Raw genomic sequence first — 22,308 nt, 5'->3', positions numbered from 1 at the left:
TAACTATAGACTTGATACACACATCAGCAGATTCCATTTTAGAATGAGAGATAACTACAGCAATGACACTTTCATTACTACCACTATTTTCACCTGATTTTCTTTTTTCTTTAAAATTGCATATGGACAATTCTGAAAGATTTCCAGTGAAATTTCGATTAAATTGTTTTGTCTGTGGTCAAATGCTCTAAGTGGTGGGCTCATATAATAATAATAATAATAATAATATCGTCTTTATTGAGAGGGCGTGTTTCGGCCTCACGTATATCTTGCCCTAAAAATATCCTGGGTTCAAGCTTCAAGGAACGCATGGGTGTTTTCATTAGGTTAATCATCATTCTTTGTCATGTTGACTGACTGACTGATTGAACCCAGTCTTCTCAGCACCCACAGAGTGCATAAGTGCAGTGTTCATGCATGTAAGAAGGGAAATATAGACTTGTGCATTGTAGTATATCTTGTATGTTGTAATATCCTGTGTGATCGTTGCAGAGTGGCCAGGAAGAGCGAGAGATGCTTCTTCTAAAACAGGAAGAGTTAAATGCTCATCTCCAGGAATTCCGGGACTCTACGGAGGGGAAGGTCCACGAGCTGGTCAACCTGCAGGACCGTGTCAGGCTCCTTGAATCCACGGTGGATGCGACGCATGCCGAGAGAAAGCAGCTGGACCAGGAGCTGGCCTTGGCTCGTGAAGAGAGCTCATCTCGACACATTGAGATCAGCAGGCTCTCCACCCTGCTGGATAATGCTCGGGCAAAGGTGAGGAGAAAAATTGTCTTTACACTCATTTTTTTTTTTTTTTTAAATATTATTTATATAAATGTGGACAGATTGTGTTGTCAGGTTCTTGCTAGAATTTAAAAACTACTCTACAGTCCCGTTTAACCGAATTTGATGGAACCGATAGTGCTTCGGTTGAAAGAAAATTCAGTTAAACCGGAATACAGTTTTTTTGTTATATAGTACAGTATTTTGATATACAGTACATTTGTAAGCATAAACAAATAGCTTACAATAATTCGTAGTCATTTAACTCAAGAACATGAATTTCAGTAACATTAAGGGTCTGGTACAAAATGCAATTCTCTTTTCCGCCATAATCACTGCCGATCACCAAAAAAGTTTCACTCACTGAACAGATTTCAGGTGCACCAAACTAAATTACAAATCTCAACTGGCAGGTGTCTCTTGTCCTTGAGCGTACAGCACAGTATGCATGCTAAAAATAGATGGAGATGCGGGAGTGGGTGAGTACAGTCAAAGCATTGTAACATTGAACTTACTCTTTGATAACAAACTGTTAGACCAAAACAAAGACAAAAGTGCTTCATCTGTTCTCCCACGTAAAACAGTCGTGCACAAGTAACTGCTTTTTTTAGCGATTCGGTTAAACGGGACTGTAGTGTACTTAGTGTCTAAACTACTTTATTCACTCCTGAGAAAGATTAATATCAATTGTGTATTTTTATTATTAGGGCTGATCCGATACAGATACTTGAAAATTGCAATAATTGAAAGTTGTTCAAAATATTGATTGATATCAGTAAGTATTCTACTTCAATTATGTGCTTCAATTTACCAAGAATTTTGCTTTAAAATATTCAAGAATTACATCAGAATACATGTTATGTAATAAAAAAAAACATTTTTTTACCGCAAAATTGGTGCAAAATAGAAAGTAAGTTCGAATTGTGCATACTTTCCAGGATAATTAGATTCTGGGAAAGTTTCATGCTGTATTTCTGCAGACCCCGCCCCATGAAAGATCAAGTACTGGTATCTGTAAATAAATTGGAACCGATACTTTCCGGTATCGACTCAGCCCTAATTATTATTAGAGTTGAAGTTACTGTTTGCAAGATGTCAATTTGTCAACCTTACCAAGAATTGTTTCTAACTACACTTTTCACGGTTTTACATAAACAATATAACATACTGAACAGGAACAACGCTGAGTTCCATGTTCTGTAGATTAGAGCATTGTTTTGCGAAAATAGAGCTACAGAGCTGAAATAGTTGGTTATTATTGCATCTTACCATAATTCCGTGCATTGCCACATTAAACTGAATGATCAGATTTGAGGAGTAAAGTGAATAAATGAAGTAAACAAAAACCTATTTTCTCAAGGGGTTTCAGGTTCAATTCCCTCTTGAGGCACGTTGCACAGTGGATCGGGTCCAAATTTAAACTGTAGGTGCAGTTCCGATTACCCTATCATGAGTATAAAGTGGACTTCCATGAAACTTAAAAAAATATTCTTGTACCTATTAAACTTAGTGATAAAAGACAGAACATTTGAGTCTTCAAAAATACTAGACAATAATATATCCAAAAGCCTGGCAATTGGGAGGGTCAGTCACTTGCATCACCCTCCCCATGGATCCACACCCGTTTACACAATAAAAGTTTAGTTTTTAATGTTATTACATTACTGCTTTTTCATGTTTTAGTTAATCTGTGAAGAAGTATTTCACTACAAAGAAACTGTGTTGTTATGCTTGTTAGAACCGTAGACTACAAGAGAAATAATTCTACAATGCAAGCAATGCGTACATACAAGAAAAATTATTGATTTGTGAAGAAGCTAAGGTAGTTTATGCTCTATCTTCAGTTCATATTTTCAGCGAAGGGGCTAATTTCACATATGGTGGACATTTATTAAATGCTGTTGATATGTGTTGAAAAATCCACCTACTTATTCCAAAATTGGTACATGTTTCTTCAGTTGCTAGAATTGTATGGAAGGACCCTATTACATTAATTTATGTATCATTTCTTTTGTTCTGTTTTGTCGTCCATCACGATCGTCTGTATTTGCAGATTGAAGAGTTGGAGCAAGCCAGGGAGCTTGGAGACAAGTCTGAGATGGATGAGCTGCTGGACAACGTGAGGAAGGAGAAGGATGCCTTGGATCTGAAGGCTGCGTCTCTACAGGACCAGCTCGCTCGGAGCCAGTGCGAGACGACTCGCCTCAAGGAGCAGGTGTCCTCCCTGCAGCAGGAGTGCAAGGTAGTGTGTCGATGGCAGAAGCTGGTCTTGAGAATGTCTGAAGTTTGTGTTTTTTAAAAACATTGGAAGTTGACTGTGCATAGAGGCTATGTTTTTTATTTATTTTTGTTACATTGTGCAAAGTTTTAATTAGGCTGAGACAATACCACTTTGATCTGATACCAATACCATTGCTGGTATATTATGAAGAATATATATATAGTCGGTAACGCATCTGACTACCATGCTAAAGGTCCCGGGTTCTATCCCCGGCTGGTTCAAATCCGGGAACTTTTCTAACGATGGAAGTGGCCCCAGCACCCACCCAGCGTCGAATAACATGGGTACCTGGGGGAAACCCTGGGGGGTAAAGGCGGTCAGGGGCGTGATGCTGATCACATCACCCCATTCACGACCGGATCAAGAATGTGCGGCGTTACCCCCACACCCCCTATACGCCTTCATAGCGTGGTGCTATGCACAGGGGAGCACTTTACCTTTTTTATATATATATATATATATATATATATAAATTTAAAAATGTAGTTTTAATTGAATCTATTACCATATCAATCTGCCAGTTTTGTGCTTCATAATGTTCTTAATTTAACATAATTATTTACAAAATCCATTTTTCTTCGCAAAGTAGTTGCCAGTGCATAATTTACAGGATATTCAAACATTGCTATTTATTGATACAGTGGAACCTCGATTTTACATTTTTCAGATGTAAAAACTTAAAATGCAGGAAAGTGTAAAATCGGTGAAGATTTTATAACATTTTACTATGTTGGTTCCATCAAGATTGAATGTAATGCTGGAAAATGTAATCTCAAGGAATGTAAAATCGGGGTTCCACTGCATTTATTTATAATTAAATTTGAACCTACGTTTTCAATTTGTATCTGTTGATACTAGTAGCCTAGTGTATAGCACAAAATCTCAAACTGTAAAAGTATGTACACTGGCAAAGTTCTTAATGATCTGGAAAACCAGGGAATTTCTTGAAAATATTCAAAAACCTGACACAATCAGAAATTGTTAAACTGCTCAACATTCCTTCCTAAACATATTTGCTACCTGTAGGTTGCTGCAACATATGCTAACTGGAACAAAATAAAAAATAAATGTTGAAACTATGGTCCCTCGTGTGCCTGGAGCCAGTGCATTTAGATTACAGGATGTCTAGAAATGTAATTGAAATTCCTTGAGTAGGTGTGGAAAATTAGATTTGAAAAAAATGGTGGAAACTGGCCAAATAAACTATAAAAAAAGCCTGAAAAATTTAGTTTTAAATATGTAGATTGAGTTAGAGATATTTTTGCAATTAATATTCTCAAAAAAGAAAGGAATGGAGGTCCGGAAAGGGGAGGGGGTGGCTGGAAAATGAATGTCCTCCTAAGAATTATCTATTTCACACAATTTCATTTCAGTAATTTGTGTTAATTATGAAAAATTCGTGGAAGATGCATGATAATTTGACTGATTTTTTTTTAAGGACACTTCACTATTATAGGGGAAAATATGCCTCTCTTGCTCCCCCTGGAAAAAATCCTGTGGACGTCCATGGGTGCAGCATTAGTGACTGAGCTGATTGGGTGGGTTCAAATTGGGTCAAGTGAATGGCTGTTTCATTGTGTTAATTCTTTCATCTGTTCCATATAATTCTTGTTTGTCATTGTCAGAATTAACCTAATAAGAAGTGACACTAAATAACCAAATTTTAATATAGAAATTAGGGATTGGCCGATATGAAATTTTGGTTGATACCGATATAAGATACCAAATGGCCCTTGAAGAACCTGAATGGATCATTGACGACCTTAGTAAATGTTGGGTTCCAGGTGGCTGCAGGGCAAAAGAAGTTGCATATTTAGACATTTACTTTTTTTTTTTTTTTTTTTACAAAGAAGGGCATGGAGATTATCCATAAAAATTAACAAAATGGCAGAATTTTTACCTAAATTATTAATTTATATAGATATATCAGATTGGTCAGTAATTCACTGATATGCCTATATCGGCCCATACCGATAGAGTACCGATTAATGTTCCATCCCTAATAGATATAATGGACAGAAAAATTTAGGCTTTAAATTTGGAAAAATTATCCTGGGAAACTTGTACTTTGTTGCTGGAGTAACCATCCTGTTGTTACAAGTAAATACGTGACAACTATACTCTTATAATGTTTAAAATGTGCTTAGTTTACCAGTGTGTGTAATTTTTTAGGTTCCTACCCGGTGACAATGACCAGTCATGGTATTAATAGAACATAGAAAAGTATGCTTTACAAGTCTTGGGATTCATTTTGACATTTACCATGTCAAATCGTAAACTCACAGTTCCAGTTCTGTTCTTTCCAGGTGGCCCGCAACAATGCGAAGTCTGCTCTGAGCGACCTTGAGTACCAGATGAGCCAAGTGCAGAAGGACAAGCAGATGTTGGCAGAGGAAGTGCAGCATCTGCAGGACTCGGTGGCAGAGCTGCAGCTCCAGTGCCAGCACCACCTGGAGGACAAGCGGCAGCTGAAGGCCCACCTGTCGGAGAGCCAGAGGAACCTTCTGGAGAAGGAGCAGCAGTGCGAGGAGCTGGAGAGGGACCTCAGGGAGGAGCAGAGGCTGCGGAAGGAAGAGGTCAGTTGGTTGCTCTGGCTGCTGAATAGGCAAAAGGAGGGAGAATTGCTAATAGCCCTGTCTAGTTTGCTGCACTAAGAGCCTCGCTAGCTAACCTGGTAGAGCATCTGGCTACCATGCAGAAGACCGATGGAAATTGTAATTGGCACATCGGTTATACTGCATTACATCGGTAAGTGCACTGAACTAGACTGGGCTAATGACTTGTCACACTGAAGTGACAATTGGCTTGTGTCCTTTGAAGATGACCAATCAAATGCAGGCTTATCAAGAATGTGTGATGTCCAGATGTCAGTCGAATGATATCTGAAGATGCAAACACTGAGTTGGATAATTTTTAGGGCTGAGTAGATACCACTTTAAACTGATACAGATACTCTTATCGATTTTTCAAAATTGTAACAATTAAACGTTGCTCAAAATATTAATTAATATTAATGGATTGAGTATTCCATTCCAATTACAAGCATCAATTTACCAGAATTTTGCTTAATCTGAAAATGCAAATTAATCCGAACAAGATACACATTTTGTCATTTAATGCAAGTGCTGCAGTATGCATAACTATACATGTGTTTAGAAATACCCTTAGTACTTTATGTGATCTCCCTTGTTTGTAATCACATCTTTTACACGTTTAGGCATGGATGACACTAAATTTGCACAAATGTTTTTAATTTCTTCATCATGGTACCACACATTAACAAGGGCACAAAGCATTTTTCACTTTTGGCATCCTTCTTTCAATTGGATTTAAGTCAGGTGAGTTTCCTCGCCAGGAGAGTACTTGTACATTGTTATTATCAAAGAACTCCTTGACTTTTCAAGATGTATGACATTTTGCTAGGTCCTGTTGGAAAACACCACCACCATCAGGAAAAGATTTCATGAGATGAGGTATGACTTTTCGTCGCAGTATGTCAATATATTTATCACTGTTCATCATCGCCTTTCAGATGTGAAACAACCCCAGAACATTTTGTTGCATGTGTTCTGGTGAAAGTTTTTCACATTTTCCTTTACGAACTAAAGAAACCTTGTGACCATGCACTTCAAAATGACATTCGTCCGAAAAAAGCACTTTCTTCCAGTCACTCACTCACGGTCCAGTCCCGATGATGTTTTTCCTACATTACACACTTTATACAAAAACTTTTTTTTGTAAGCAACTGTTTTTTCAATGGCCTGCAAGCTTTTCATCCAGATGCAAGTAGTCTGCTATGCACTGTTGTAACGTGGACGTCCACTCCACTCGACAAAATCACATGTTAAATCCACAGCAGTCAGTATGGGTTTCTGTTTGCTTTTTCTAATAAGGATTCGGTCATCCTGCAACGAAGTCGTCAGTTTGAGACCACATTTTCCCTTTGAGGCTCGATGGATCCAGCCTCTCGGTATTGTTTCAAAATTAAATTAACCGTACCCAATCCGATACAACATTCTGAAGCAATTTGCCTCTTTGTCATTGAAGTATGCTGTGATAACATAACAATTTTCGATCGTTTGCGAGGCGTTTTATCCATTTGGGTAGCAGCTGAAATAAGAACCACTCACACAAAAAAACTTACCTTCCGCTTGGCACATAACTTTCAACACATCTGACTCTTAGTCTGTCGACGATAACAAAATACTTCAACAGGGTGGCTACTCACCGGGAATTCCAGGAATTATGCGTGAATTATTGGTTCCGGGAATTATGTGTGAATTCTACTTCAATTTTTCTCTGTAGACGTGAAAAATTACAACTTTTATTAATCCAAATCCTATTCACATTTTATGCAAGTAAAAATCATTTTCGTAAAATTTTCTTGCTCGCTACACTCGCAATTCCTGCTTTTCAGTCTTTATCAAGTTTATAACCATAACTAGGAGCTGCGGGAGTCGGCCCTAAGTGCCGAACTATCTGAATGGAGAAAAGTTGTAAAATTGATTGATTGATTTGTGGTTTTAAGTCCACTTTACGCACAGAAAGGCTAATCGGGACTGGACCTACAGTTTAAAGTGTGCCATGTGCCTCCACCAGGTATCGAACCTGTGACCCTTGATCACAAAGCGATGATGTTAGCACTACACCATTTGGGAGGCACAAAAGTTTTAGAGAGAATGCATGGCGTCCCATGAAATTTGTTACCCCTATTAAATCAATATTGATTTCAGCCTGCAAAAAATTAGATCCAAAAATGTTCTTGCTTGCATCGTTCGCATTGTTTCATTGTTCTCCATAATGCATTGTATTGTAAATTATCAGATAGAGAAATAGCACTTGTCTTAATTGATTTTGTTTTAAATGCAGGAACAATTGTTTTGAGGAAAGGGAGCTTGCACATTTCACAGACAATTTATGTAATTTTTACTGTTGGTTTATTGTGAGATGGATGAATTGGATTTATTCGATACTTTCAGTATTGATACATTAGCACCGGTAATAATTTTGTACAGTGTTTTGATTTTTCCAACTGTTGCTTAATTCAAGATATTTAGATAAATTATTTGGTTGCACTTTGACCACTTGTCTCGATTACAGAACGAAGAATGGGAACAGTTCCAGTCTGACCTTCTGATGACCGTCCGTGTAGCGAACGACTTCAAGACAGAAGCCCAGCAAGAACTCGAGAAGCTCCTCGTGGAAAACAAGAACCTGAAGGACAGAGTTCGGAATCTAGAGAGTGAGTTGGAGAAATTGAAAGGTACGACCGGCTTTCCATCTTGCATGCGATCGTTTGAAACAAATCTTAGCGATGACGTGAAAAGTATAAGTAGCGAGTTGGTATTTAATAGCCCTGGCAACAATGCTGATGGAGAAGATAATTTGTTAGGCGAGAAATATTGCATTGTTTCTCCTCTAGAGTCTATGACTGATTCTCTGCCTTCTGAACAAACCGTAACACCATTTACTGTTGCAGCCGCTAATACTTGCCTTGCCTCTCCCTGCATGGATCCGGTCCAGCATGACTTGCATGATCAAGTTGACTCCAGTGCAAGGAGCAACGTTCCGCTAAGACCAAAGAAGTTCATTCAGCGATCCATTTCGGAAGTCATCTCAAGTAAGTGAACTGGCGGTGGAGGTATCTGTGGCGGGTACAAGTTTTCCAATCATAGTTCTGTTGTAGCTTGCACTGGAGTATGCTTGGAGTTGGTTTTAGAGTTGTTATGAATGCAGTCTGCTTGTTAATCCTAAGAGATGTTTATAGTGAAGAGAAGTGGGAGGTTTGATGCACATATAACGATAAATGGGAAAATATGTTCTGTTTGTTTTCGCACTCAAAGTTTTGTAAAAATATCTGTGGTTAGGCATCAATATTATTTGTAAATTTTTGAATTACCACTATGGTATAAGTGGCAAATATTTTTTGGTAAATAAAAAAAGCAAAATTGCGATACGAAAACAGTCAATTTTTGGCTCAATAGTGGTAAATAAAATAAAATTTTGGTGTTATAGTGGTGAGAATGCGATCAAGAGCTGTATATAAAATGACATTTTGGTTTTAAAATTGTGAATATAATCCTAAGTTTGGTTTCAAACTGCACTTGTTACAGAGTAAACATATCCCTTGTGATAGCACATTTATGTAGTTACCAGAGTATTAAGTTTATTCTTGTGTAAAGGAGTTCATTTTTGATTCTCAAGTATTTACAGCAGAATTAATAAATTTTCCGTGAATTGCAAGACACTCGGGATAATTCAAATTTCAGAAAGTGTCACATCGGTAAATAAACTCTAAATTTCGTGTTTGAGTATTTTGCATTTTGCATCATTTTGTGACAAAACAGGGTAGGAAAATGCACCTCACACCTTTCAGAAAAATTAGCATTACAATGTGTTATTGCACATTTCGTGTTTTCATCAAAAACTAAATATATGCATGACACTAGCCATATGCAATGTAAATACTACAAAGATCTGTGTAGTTATAGGGTCTCCTTTGATCATCCAGTGCCTTGATCATCAACACAATGCTTTTCATAATTTAACCACTATATACTGTAAATAATACTTATAAATCACACCAGAAGGATATACAAATTCTTGAAAACTCATTTTGTTAAATATACAAAAATGTGCTTCCAGATCATCCATTTTGTAACATAGTGTCTTTTAGATGAAAAGTTATTTTTGTGATATTTGAATCTTTTGAGCTATGAGTATCCATGATTAATAATACGATTTCCAAATGTATTATCATTAATATTATTTTTACTTGGTAAATAAATTTCTAATGTAAAGTGAGGACTATTTTCAATTAAGTATAAACCAAGAAATAGGAAATGCATTCCATTGTGTAAATAATTTTAAACAAAAATATAACCAAAGTCCTTTATAATGCACAGAATAGAAATCCACACTTGCTGGCCAAACAACTTCTTTGAACCCACTTCATTCTTTGTAAATAATATATTTTGTTGCTTTCTATGACACTGTTACCAACAAGCATTGTTTTCCAGCTCAGAAACCCATTTCTCCGCCGCCTTTAGAAGTGAGAGCCTTGCGACCAGTGTCCAACCGCTTCCCCAACAACGAGAACGTGCTCAGCTCAGTCACACAAGAAATGACTGCTCGAAGGCAGAAGGCAGGAGTGTGTCGTCAGGATAGCCAGTTGTCTGTGAAGTCTCTCATAGAGAGCATTGAGAATGCAACGAAGCAAGCCAAAGCTGGTAAGTGTAGTCTTCGTCTGGTGGTAGGGCAATGTTTTTAACCTTTTCCGGATGGTCTTAGAATGTTGAGTTTTCCCCAGGAGATTTCTTTTCAGTTTTTCAAAAAAATTATAGAAAATATATTGTAAAGTATGTTGTTATTAACATTTTTTTATAATCTCCTCTTCCACAGATATATAATATATTAAATTTTATGAAAATTTTTAATTTATAATTTTTTTAACAATTTTTTAAAAGTGAAAAAAATGTAACATTGCATAAAAGTTACTGAAAACATATTTTGAATAGGTTATATAGAATTAATTCATGAAAATAATGTAGAGGCTTTCTATTAGGATCAAAATCATCACTAACTGCGAAATCTGAAGCGGAATCTTCGTAAGAAATTTCCATAATGTCTATATATATTATTAAATGCTATTCTCTAGAGAGCATTGCATCTCGACCTATTGGGCGTGACCCACTACTGGGTCCCGAGTTGGCATTAGGTGAGTCACGAAGTTGTGCTCGGAAAATTATTTACTGTCTTAAAAGCCCATTACATTTAAACTACCCAGATATATTATTTTAACAATTTAATTTAATCTCGTGTTGTATGTAGTCTAAACTCTACATTTCTTGCTGTTAAAATGGTAAACTTTATAAAAGCTTGTCCATTAAATTCAAGACTTTTTCTGTGCTGTACGATGAAATGGGCAGTGAACATAAGCAGCTTCTGCTTGTGAGACTTAAGTTAACCACCATTGAACCCAACATACCCCAGCTTATGTGGAAAAGGCAGCCCCAACCATCACAGTTCAGTGATTTAAACGAATGTTTTCAATTTCAGTATGTGTGTTTAGGTAGATGTTAGACTAGAGTAAATTAGTCTTTTGAATTACATATTTACTTTTCTAGAATGAAGTATGTGTAATTTGTTTAAGCAAGCTTAAAAGAGAGCTTCTTAAAGTACTCGGTGTTAGCAAAAACATGATTATAAACTGAGTGCACACCTCTACAAGTAATTCTGCCAGTCCCATGAAGTGTAATATCCTTCAAGATGGGTCCTGGACTGAAAAAGGATGAGAACCACTGCTCAGTATCAACAAAAGTACAACTTAATTCGACATGAGTGCAAGTACAATTCAGCAACAAAGAAAATGTGACATCTAGCAGGATTTTGTATGTGTAAAATCTATTAATGTAGTATTGTATTGTAATGTAAGTATTGACATGTCCTATATTACCATGTACTGTTATTTGTACACACCGGTAGTCCTTGGACGCAAATAAACTAAACTAAAACACATGCAAGAGACATGGTGCGATTGTAGCCAGTCATTCATTCAAAATGGAATTTTGTAGTGAACAATGCGCTATTCCCGTCACTAGTCTTATTGGACAATAATTGTATGATGGGCTTCTCTATAATCTTAATGCACTGAATCTACAACCGCCAGTTGCTAAATCAGCATGCAATGTAAATTAGACATTGTCCAGTGCTTTTAACTATACATATACTAGCACTATGTAACGAGAGAGCACCTTTTCTCCATCTTTGTGAACTAATTTCTTTTTGCAGGTGGTGGGGATCAAACCTATGACAATACGTCCTTTTCCTACAAAGTAGCTGCTGTGACTACCCCCAAATTGGTTAACACACCAAATTTGTAATAAATGAACAGGTGTGTCGTAGGTTTGATCCCCACCACCTGCAAAATGAAATTACTTCACATGAAGATGGGAGAATAGGTGCTCTCTCGTTACGTAGTGCTAGCATAAGTATAGTTAAAAGCATTGGGTAGTGCATAATGTCCAGTTAACATTGACGTGCTAATGTAGAACAATTTTCACTAGCATTCAGAGAATTATTTGATGCTAAATCAATATACTGTTCGTTGGGAATAATCACTTACCACCCCAATAGACATTTTGTCAAAAGCTACTTTGAACTCTCCTTATCCTATTTAAAGTGCATTTGAAAATAGTTGGTTATAATTGAGTTGCTCCATAACGCACAATGTGTTGATCAATGCAAACCTGTAAAATTTTCTACATTCTATATTCTTGCTCTTGAAAAATCACACATGTACATCAGTTTGTCCAAGCAACAGCTTTACACTTCAGTGATATTGTTCACATTTTTTAAAAAATTTACCCAAGGGTGTTAGCTTGAACTTTGGGTATGTTACATCTTGTGTTCACCCAAAATTGCATGCTCTGCCCCCATACTATGTATAAGTCACATTTCTGCTTTCCTTATGCCTTATACCATTAATCCAATTCTTCACTCCTTCAGATTTCAGCCAACGTACTCTGTCACACACACTCTCCGTGACCATCCACATCATTGTGGTCATTAGGGATATTAGTTCCTGTCTAGGAATTCTTGAAAATGTAAAAGTTTGACAAATACTGAATTAGTAATATCTGTCTAATCTTTCTTTCCTTGCCAGGGCCTGGTGGAAGCCGCAGCAGCTCAACGTCCAGTCTGAGCAGCATTACGAGTGACCCACGAGGTGTTCCCCTGACCCCCACCACTCCCAACCCACCATCGTTTCGGAACTCGGACTCCGAAGCTTACATCAAGGCTCCGCTGAGGGACCAGCAGCAGAACAACCAGACGGCCAACAAACTTCAACGCAAGCCTTTTCCAGGTAGGAATCTACAAGTATTTCCTGTGTTTAATGTTGGTGTAATTGTGAAGTTGTACCACAACTACCCAGTTACTGTCAGAGTATTCAATGGCAGGTGATTCCTTTTTTTATTTTAGGTTGTGTATCTATCTGGTTAGGTTAGGTTAATTGACTCCAATGTAATTAGCATCATGTGTCTCATCAACATAACAGTATAAACATTAAAGAGGAATAATGAATTGTACATTTGATAACGTGATAAACAAATCACTAATACAATGTGTTAAAATAATATTAATTATTGTTTGCTATTATTTACTTTCACATGTATAATATGAATCTAGAACAGAGGTAACCCAAAGAAACAAATGTGTGTTATCTTAAGTTTTTCTACCACTTTTCTCACAATGGTGAGAATTGAATGATATGAAATTAATGCTGGGATGCTCACGAAGAACGCTCTTGTGCTAGCCAAAACTTGAACCAGGGAACTTCAGTGGCAAGATTTAAAATTGACCAATGAAAGCATTCAACCACTAAGCCAGCCAAGAGGAAAAACAATGTGGTTATAGTTACGAAGACCTTTTCCCAACAGAAGTTCCAAATTTCATTCAGTTTTTTTAATTGTACTTCACTCGTAAGAGTTTGTTTAAATTTACTGCTGTCAGGAATGGCAAACATTTTGTAATGTTATTTTTACTGAAAATGATAAAGTTAAGGATTCTTAATGCCATAATTTTCTAGCTACCTTGATTTTGGGTAGTGGTAGGATTCATGGTTGTTCTATGTTTTTTTAGTTTTCTAATGAAGATCTGATGATGTGGGGAGACGTGATATCGTGAAATCTTGCCAAATCATTGTTTATGATTGTTGAAACCATTCTTCAATTAGAAACAAGACTTAAAACAGAAAATGTGGTTTAAATCCACTGCAATATTTTATTCTTGTGGCCTTTCCAGACACAATATACACGAAGCCTGCTCTGAACGACTCTCTGAAAGGGGGGAACGGAAAGGTGGGGGAGGACAGTGTGCAGCCACTCAACCCTGTCTCTATCCTCTCCAACAAGATGGAATTCACTCGCCGAAATAGTTACGCAGATTTAAGTAAGTTACTGCAATAAGTTTTCGTCCCCTTTTTATTTTTATTGTACTAACCAGTAACTTCATTACTTGATGTTAGCAACAAATTAACCATGGGAACGGAACAGTGCTCGAAGTGGGCAAACACAGGGGATGCTATCTCCAGAGTTAATATAATTTCCATCAAGCATATCCCCCTCAGACTAGTATAATTTACATAGGCATCCCCCCGATCCACATCATTATCTCCATATTAACGTAAAAGATAATGTTCACCATGCCATGAAGGCACATTTAGGTGACATGGGGATAGGGCTCCTCACATTCTCAATCTCTGCAATTTTTGAGATGTGATCAGCACCATGTTCCGGCTGCTTTTACCCCCCAGGTACCTTTTGATTTGAGGCTGAGTGAGCCCTAGAGCCACTTTATGTGAAAACGAGGCTAGGAAAATTCCAACCTTAGTTCACACACTCCAGGAATCGAACCTGGGTCTCCACATCTACCATCTAGACCACTGCGGCTCTATTTTCTCCATGTTGATCCATACAATCATACCCCCCACCTCCCCTAAACTTGGCAAAGCATCCCCCAGCTGGTAATTTCCACTTCGAGCACTGCAACAGAATGAAATAAGGCTTTAAGTTAATTTTTTTAAAAAATATGGAGCAGTGATTTTCATGAATAAATCAAACTGGACAAACATGGAATATGTGTGTAAAATTTTTAAAAAAAAAAACAATAGATTAATAGGGTTATGTGATCAGAATAAAATGTGAGAAAGGTGTACTAAATGATCAGTCCCAGATCTTTATTCAGTTTTTTAACAGTTTCTGGTTTCTTCTTCAGGGATGTTGAGGAATTGATCCATTGACATACCATCCCTGAAGAAGCTGGAAATGGTTTTGAAATATTTGAAGATAGAACCATAATTTAATCACTTGTATGTACCTCTTTATCATTTATTTAGTTTACATTAGCTTCAATGTTAATGCAAATACAGAAGAAAGTGCCGAGCTGTAAAAATGAAATTGGGCTCTTGTGGAAGCAGAAATATAACAATTTTTTCCAGTATATTAATCCTAAAAATCAATTTGAGTCTTGAGTAGGTACTAGTGTTGGGTGATATATCGTACAGACAATAATATATCGTGATATTGAAAAAATATCATCCAGGTGATATCAACTAGATGATCTATAGTCATGATATGTTGGTAATATATCATCATATCTGGTGATATATATCATGATGGTGATATATCGTCATGATACTTTAGTGATATATATCATGTCAGCGATATATCATCATGATGTTTGCCGATATAAAGATACGGAAAAAATATATATCATATTACCCGTGACTATATTTCTGGATGATATATCACGATATCAAATTTCAGATATCTTCCATCCCTAGTAGGTACATTGTGTTCTTTGCTGCTAACAAAATGGCATCCACCACCTGAATTTGTGTATGTGGAGGCCTGAGACTAAAATCATTGTGATCTCCCCCATGTACAATTTCACTTATAACCTTTAAGCCAATTTTTGTCAGATGGTTAGCATATTTTTTAAAAATATTTTCACTAAATTTCTAATGTCTCGTTATTTTCCCATTGTGTGGCACTTTTCAAAGCAGTTTCCCCAATTGAGATCCTTTTGTAGACGGAAGGTTGTGGATGCACCCCTCCCCCCTAAATCCAGGCCTGACCACATAATTAAGAAACATGGTCTGTCTTTCTCGATATCTCTCCATTTGTCTCGTTCTCACGCTCTTTCTCTTTCTCATGATCTCTCTCAATCTCTTGGCTCAGATCCCACTGAGCATAAGGTACATTGTATTTCTTCTAACATTAGTGGTAACCTTACAGTCAACGTACTGATGAAACTACTGCTTGATCCACAAATAAGTGCTGCTACAAGCATTCTAGACACTACAGTCAACTCTGAATTTGATTGACTGGTGATTCTCCCTTTTCAGCCGAGAGGAAGGACCCCCTGACAGCATTGGTGAAGAATGGAGGTTCAAAGAGAAACGCATTGCTCAAATGGTGCCAGAATAAGACTGTTGGCTACCGGAACATAGACATTACAAATTTCAGCAGCTCGTGGAACGATGGGCTTGCCTTGTGTGCTTTACTCCATACATATCTCGCCGATAGAATTCCTTACGACTCTCTCACGCCCAACGAGAAGAGGAGAAACTTCTCGTTGGCTTTCTCGGCTGCTGAATCTGTTGGCATTCCAACAACACTGGTAATGTTCCCCTTTCAATATGCATGTATAATTAGTTCATAACTAAAGTTAATTAAATGCATGTCTGGAATGCAAATTTTTCGCATGTATAGATATAAAAAAAAATGCTCTGTTCTATAATCCCAGTACCTAACAGTCTGCATAAGAAGGAAAGAAGAAAATCAGTAAGAAGCCAATTTACCCTCAACCATTTTAAAACCTTATTAACGATAGTACTATGACATAAAATCATAACCCTATAACAATGATCACAAATAGAAAACACTGAAATAAAGCTCAACCCTAACTGTGTAGTTATACTGGTTTTAAAGTTTGTAAATTAAAATTGTCAAAATAATGCAAATGTAAACGTGATCTAACACAAAATAATTCTAAGATTTACATGGAGTTAGAAAATGGAGTACGTTTATGCAGAGGTTTGCAAATTATGGTATTGATTTTTATTAACCCTCCACCAGGACCTGCTCAGTTGGTAGAACATCTTGCTACCATATGGAAGATCCAGGTTTGAATCCCTGGGCCGGTACTCTGGACAGGAATTTCTAGTTATTTCCCAGTTTCTGTGTGGCTCTGAGGCCCATCCAGTCTCGTATCAGTGGATACCTGGGGGCAACCCTGAGGGGTAAAGGCAGCTGCAGCTGCACATCGTCCCAACTATGGCCAAGATCAAGAACATGTAGGGAACATCAAACATATCCCTTCATGGCATGTGTGCATATGCACAGGGGCATCTTTATCTTTTTTTTTTTTACCCCATGGTACCAGAGGTTCACATCCCCCCTCCCCTCCTTAAAGTTAGGCCCCAAGTTATGCTGGTGGTGTCAATATTATCACACTTAGTTCATTTGCATATTTCTTTTGGTCTTTGGCTATAAAAGGACTGATGCAAAATTGTAACCTGCACAGGTCCAATACTGATATAAACGTAGATACTTAAGAACTGAATGATCATAAGCTAACAGTCAACTGTTGGTAATGCCTGTATTCAGGTGTAATGGGTAGTTTTAAGGTTCCAATGACGCATCTTATTGCAGAGATGAAGAATTAAGAAAAATCAAGAAGACTGATCAGTGCATGGACAATACTTTAGTAGGTGGGACAAAAAAATACATGCTCCATTCTAGATGCAACAATATAGGTTATCACAGATAAAATATCATGAAAATGGAAAATATGAGGATGACCTACACAATTTGTAGGTGTGAATTTATTCTTACAAATGAATTTCTTTGCGTCTCCATGCTACAGTTCTGTTGTTCATGTTAATTGCAGTGTTTGGAAGTAACTTTACAAGTAAGTTACTTCTTTTGAGAAAGTCCAACTGGAAGTAGCTGTAACAATTTATATTTTGCAATAGCAGTTGCATTACAACACTTAAATTGTTAACTTAAAAATTTGTAATGGGGTGGGGGAGAGAGAAATTTAGCAACACTGTTTCCAGAATTGCCTAAGGCAAGGAAGCTAAGGTTCATTGCATGTTACATTTAGATAATCCACATGTTATTGTACTTTGTCGTTTCTAATTTCACTTGAAGACTTGAGTGTTTTGTTGAATTTGTGTGTGTGTGTGATAAATATATGAAGACTTTCACTGGATGGCCACAATTAAAGTTGCCCCACCTGTTCAAGCGGCTCCGGTGCCCACCCAGCATCCTATAAAGTGGGGAGTAAAGGTGGCCAGGGGTGTGGTGCTGATCACATCACCCCCACCTTCGGCTCTGATCAAGAAAGTGTGGGGCCCTAAACCCACACCTCCTATATGCCTTCATGGCAGGGTGCATAGCACAGGGGAGCACTTTACTTCACTACTCGGAACCTTCTGGAACCCTTTCGAAGCAACGGATTGTGGTGACACTTGGTAGAAAGGCTATGGAGACCACGGAAAAGTAAATGCTGACGAAAAAATAATAGTTCAAATTTTCACCACCAGGTGGAAATGTGGTGCTTGAAATTAAATTCCCGTACTGAGAATGCTCTGGAGCCCGTTCAAAGCAACGGATTGCAGTGAAACATGAGGAAGCAAATGCTGATGAAAAAAGTATTTCAAATTTTCACCACCAGGTTAAATTGTGAAGCTGGAGTAACATCCACCAGTAATTTGAGTGTATTGGTACCACAGTGATCAATGTGCACCCTGTCAACGCAAACGACCCTTTGGAAGCATAACACAGTGTGATCAATGGGTGCACAAAGTGTTTTCCATGATGTTCACTATGCACCATATTTCAGCACCACATTTGAACCTGGTGGTGAAAATTTGAACTATTTTTTTCATCAGCATTTGCTTCCCCAAGGTCTCTATAGCCTCTTCACAAAGTTTCAGCATAATCCGTTGGATCAAAACAGCTCCAGGAGGCTCTGGGTAGGACAACGTTGATTGTGGCCACCCGTTTGCAAATATAACACATGTTAAGTCTTCATGTATTTATTTTATTACAATTAATGATCATTGATTGCTTGTAATTTGTTTCTAAGAAATTTCCAGCCAAGTACCAGTAACTGTAATTGAAATACTATTTTTAAAATGAGTAACTGCAACTGTTACTTTTAAAAAGTAACTTTTCAAACACTGGTTAATTGTGGAATGCCTTTTTTTTTACAGAACATAACTGACATGATTCAGCAAGAAAGACCAGATTGGCAGCAAGTGATGGCATACGTAACGTCCATCTACAAGCACTTTGAAACTTGAAGCGTAAGGCACTGGAGTGGAACCACAGTGCATTCTTGGAGCAGGATTTTCAGCCAAAGAAGAGAACCCGCATATTTATTTTGAAGTGATATAAAGCGGTTCTCTTGACGTGACTGTCCGATCCTGTTCCAGAACTGAAGTGTTCAGTGTGTGCTTAGCTGTTCAATATGAAGATATTTTGCTTGCATTGTTGTCATCTCATGTCCTACATCGAAGATTCTGTTGAGAAGCAGGATAAAAGGAACTGATGGCTGTTACCAAAGTCTGCTTAATTGTGCCTTTCAGCAAAGATAGCCAATTTTTAAAGTGCTTGCAAAGGTTGTACTGTGCTATTTTCATATGCACTTATATACGTTGTTATTGTATTGTCTGCTGAAGCATCGTAAGGAATTGTATGTGTGTGCGTGCATGAGAAGCTCATGGCAATCTTGCAGCAGCTTGCTATCACATTCGTGTCTATGCAAAATACCACATACCGGGGTGCCTAACACATTAATTTATCAGCCTGATAATTCTTAATATTACTACAAATGCATTTAATGCTAGCATTTGTTTACTTTTTAAAGCACAAATATAATATAACTACATATTATGTTTTCATATATAAATCTTGGCACATGCACACAAAATGTTGGACAAAAATGGCAGCCTTGCCAAGAACATGGCGTAAACTTTGTAAATTCTATGAAGGAAAAGAAATTTCAAACTCAGGTTGCTAACTGAATGTAAATCATTTGCACAAATTACCAGTTAAAAATTTCTACATTGTACAGTAAAACCTTGTTTTGTGGTAACCATCATCAAAAATATAAATTCAAATATTTTGTGTGTAGGTACATATATGTGTTCCATGTGAAGGGAGAGAGAGTCTGAATGTTACGTTTTTTACAATGTTTTAAAGAAAATTAATTAATATGAAACCATAGAAAACAATTGTCGATCTATTTGTTTACATCCAGTTTCATTCACAGGGGCACATGGAAATCAGTGGGCAAGAAAATAATTTTATAAACCAATCTGCAACTTTTGTTTTCACAAATGATTAGTATTATTGGTCAGTTCTGTTTCAAGAAATTGTACAAATTGATAGTTTCATATTACTTTCACTAAATTTTTACTTGTAAAGTCAAAATAATTTTGTATTGTGCAGAAGTAATTTTTTTAATTAAAGATATTTTCTTCTAATACATATTATTCTAGAAATCGCAATTTTGTAGTAAGTTTCAGGTGAATTTTTAAGTTACATGTTATAAAAGACTTGTATTAACTGTACTCAGTCCATTTTTAATAATTCTCAGAATTGCTAAAATTAAGGAGGAAAGTAAAATTTTGATTCTGATATGCTATATTTCAGTTTTGTCTATCAAATAAGTTTTCCATGCTGAAATAGCCTTGAAATGAATTAGTATTTTTCATATATCCATATTATGAAGTTGGCAAAGATTCATAGGCTAAACTAAATAAATAAAACTAAGATTGCTATTTAGTTACATATGAGTGCATGAGTCGTAGTGAGTTTGTGGATGCATGTATATGCCTAAGGCTGATAAAAACAGACTGTTTAGAATCTAGTCAAGAGTAAGTGTAAACAGCACATGTCTTAAGTGAAGAGGTACCAAAAAGTAATTGAAAGTTTTGTGTTTGAATAGATTTACACTGAACTATAGTGATATTATGTGGATTAAAATTGACATGTGCTACTTGAATGTAACATTCAGCATGGGGGTTAACATCAGGATGTAAAATTTGCACATTTTTTTTATACCGCCTGGCAACTTATTGGATATGTGTAGCTTAGTTTTATTAACTGAAAAGTATTTTATGACACTTAATGCTCTACATAAGGAGATGCTGATTGCCTTAAAGTGTTAAAGCCAAGCACAGAAGAATATAAATTGCAATATTACTATTTTTTTAAAAATAAGAATATTCAATTAATATCCTATCCCTCCGGCACATAGCACTTGCACCTTTCAAGAAATACAGAATTACATTCCCACACATGTCAAATCAACTAACTAAAGAGGTTCAACCATCACTGTAGTTCAACTTGCATTTCAATCAAACACACATTCATTTCAGTTACTTTTTTATGAATTTAGTAACAAAATATGAGAAATCGACAAGGCTAATTGAGTTGCAATGGAGGTCAAAGCAACTAATTGTTAATAAGATACTATGTATAATAATATTCTTTTCACTTTATAAATAAAACTGCATTTCACATGTACAGTCCATGTAGGTCATATTAAGTAGGAAAAGAGACCAAGCAAAGGGTTAAGCTGTTTCATTTTGTTTTCTGTTGTAGAAAGAAGCTGGAGCCGGTTGGTGATTGCAAATCTTTGGCACTTTTTTTTTTTTGTACATTATTTTCACCTTGTATGCACGGATCATTTATTCTTCAAAAAAGATAAGAATGCAGTCACACAATGATGTGAAGGTTTTTTCACCAAGTTCCTATAATTTGTGGCTCATTTGCTTGGAGAAGGTGTAGTCTAAATATAATGAAGCAGTATTATTGTAACATTGTAAATTTACACCAGTTTGATTTGTGAAGGTCCTATGCAATGTATAGGTCTACCATATGTAAAAAAAAATATATTCAATATTATGTAAGCAATAAATATGTTTTCTATAAAGCATTATTTATTTTTAAAAATTTGTAATGATACAGTGGAAACTCGATTTTTTTTCCATTAGACCTAAGGTGAAAATGCAGGAAGATGTAAAATCGAGGATAATTATTCCTCTTGTAGTTTGTGGTTGTTACAATCACTTGCACACTTTTTGATGTAACGTTTTTTAACACATGCTCCCTACAACACATATTTCTTTTGCTGACCAAGGCAGTAATTTATTTTATTAAAAACATAAACTAAACGTAACGTTTCAACCTTCTAGCAAGGTCTTCCTCAGACTCTGTATCAAGTACAAATGTAACAAGATACAAAAACAGGGCATTATACAGAGTGATTGGTAATTCGACCTATTCCTGGAAAGGGGTAATACCAGAGCACATTTGCAACAAATTTGACCCTATGCACAGGGGGTCGGAAATAAATGGGTTTTGAGTTATTGCGGTTTGTAGATTTTCGTGACATATTCAGACTTGCGACCAAAAAACTACTAATTGTGAAAAAAACTACTTCACCCTGGGCACTTAATCAACATGTTGCTAACAGCTGACAAATGAGTAACTACTGGGAAAAAAATTCATGCCAAAAATTCCCATACTTGGAAAAAAAAAACGGTCATTGGAGCACACGTTATGAAGAAATTTGGAAATTATCATTTAAATCGAAGAGGATTACTCAAAAAAATGGTAACACACTTAGCGTAAAAATTACGGAAAAAACTTCGTTTCATAAGCTCTCCAAAACGATAC

At 36.6% G+C, this 22,308-nt stretch overlaps 1 protein-coding gene across 8 annotated transcripts in view; it reads left to right on the top strand.

Moving 5' to 3' along the window:
* Positions 1 to 21,562, top strand: part of LOC145992253 (cytospin-A-like) — a 274,095-nt gene extending 252,533 nt beyond the window's left edge. For 5 of the 8 annotated variants that reach the window (XM_083128616.1, XM_083128617.1, XM_083128618.1 and 2 more), the window contains 10 exons: positions 493 to 759; positions 2,822 to 3,010; positions 5,356 to 5,625; positions 8,150 to 8,312; positions 8,529 to 8,669; positions 10,069 to 10,278; positions 12,714 to 12,914; positions 13,853 to 13,999; positions 15,957 to 16,231; positions 18,834 to 21,562. In XM_083128616.1, coding sequence (XP_082984742.1) covers positions 493 to 759; positions 2,822 to 3,010; positions 5,356 to 5,625; positions 8,150 to 8,312; positions 8,529 to 8,669; positions 10,069 to 10,278; positions 12,714 to 12,914; positions 13,853 to 13,999; positions 15,957 to 16,231; positions 18,834 to 18,923 — 1,953 coding nt within the window. In that variant the 3' untranslated portion in view covers positions 18,924 to 21,562. The remainder of the gene's footprint in view (positions 1 to 492; positions 760 to 2,821; positions 3,011 to 5,355; positions 5,626 to 8,149; positions 8,313 to 8,528; positions 8,670 to 10,068; positions 10,279 to 12,713; positions 12,915 to 13,852; positions 14,000 to 15,956; positions 16,232 to 18,833) is intronic. The other 3 variants (XM_083128620.1, XM_083128621.1, XM_083128619.1) reach the window with 3 other exon arrangements.
* Positions 21,563 to 22,308: the final 746 nt, after the last annotated feature.

This window comes from Lepisma saccharinum, chromosome 9 (genome assembly GCF_977018435.1).
Source record: "Lepisma saccharinum chromosome 9, izLepSacc3.1, whole genome shotgun sequence".
Lineage (NCBI taxonomy): Eukaryota > Metazoa > Arthropoda > Insecta > Zygentoma > Lepismatidae > Lepisma > Lepisma saccharinum.
The sequence above is the reverse complement of the archived record's forward strand: the minus strand, read 5'-3'. Positions and strand labels throughout refer to the sequence as shown.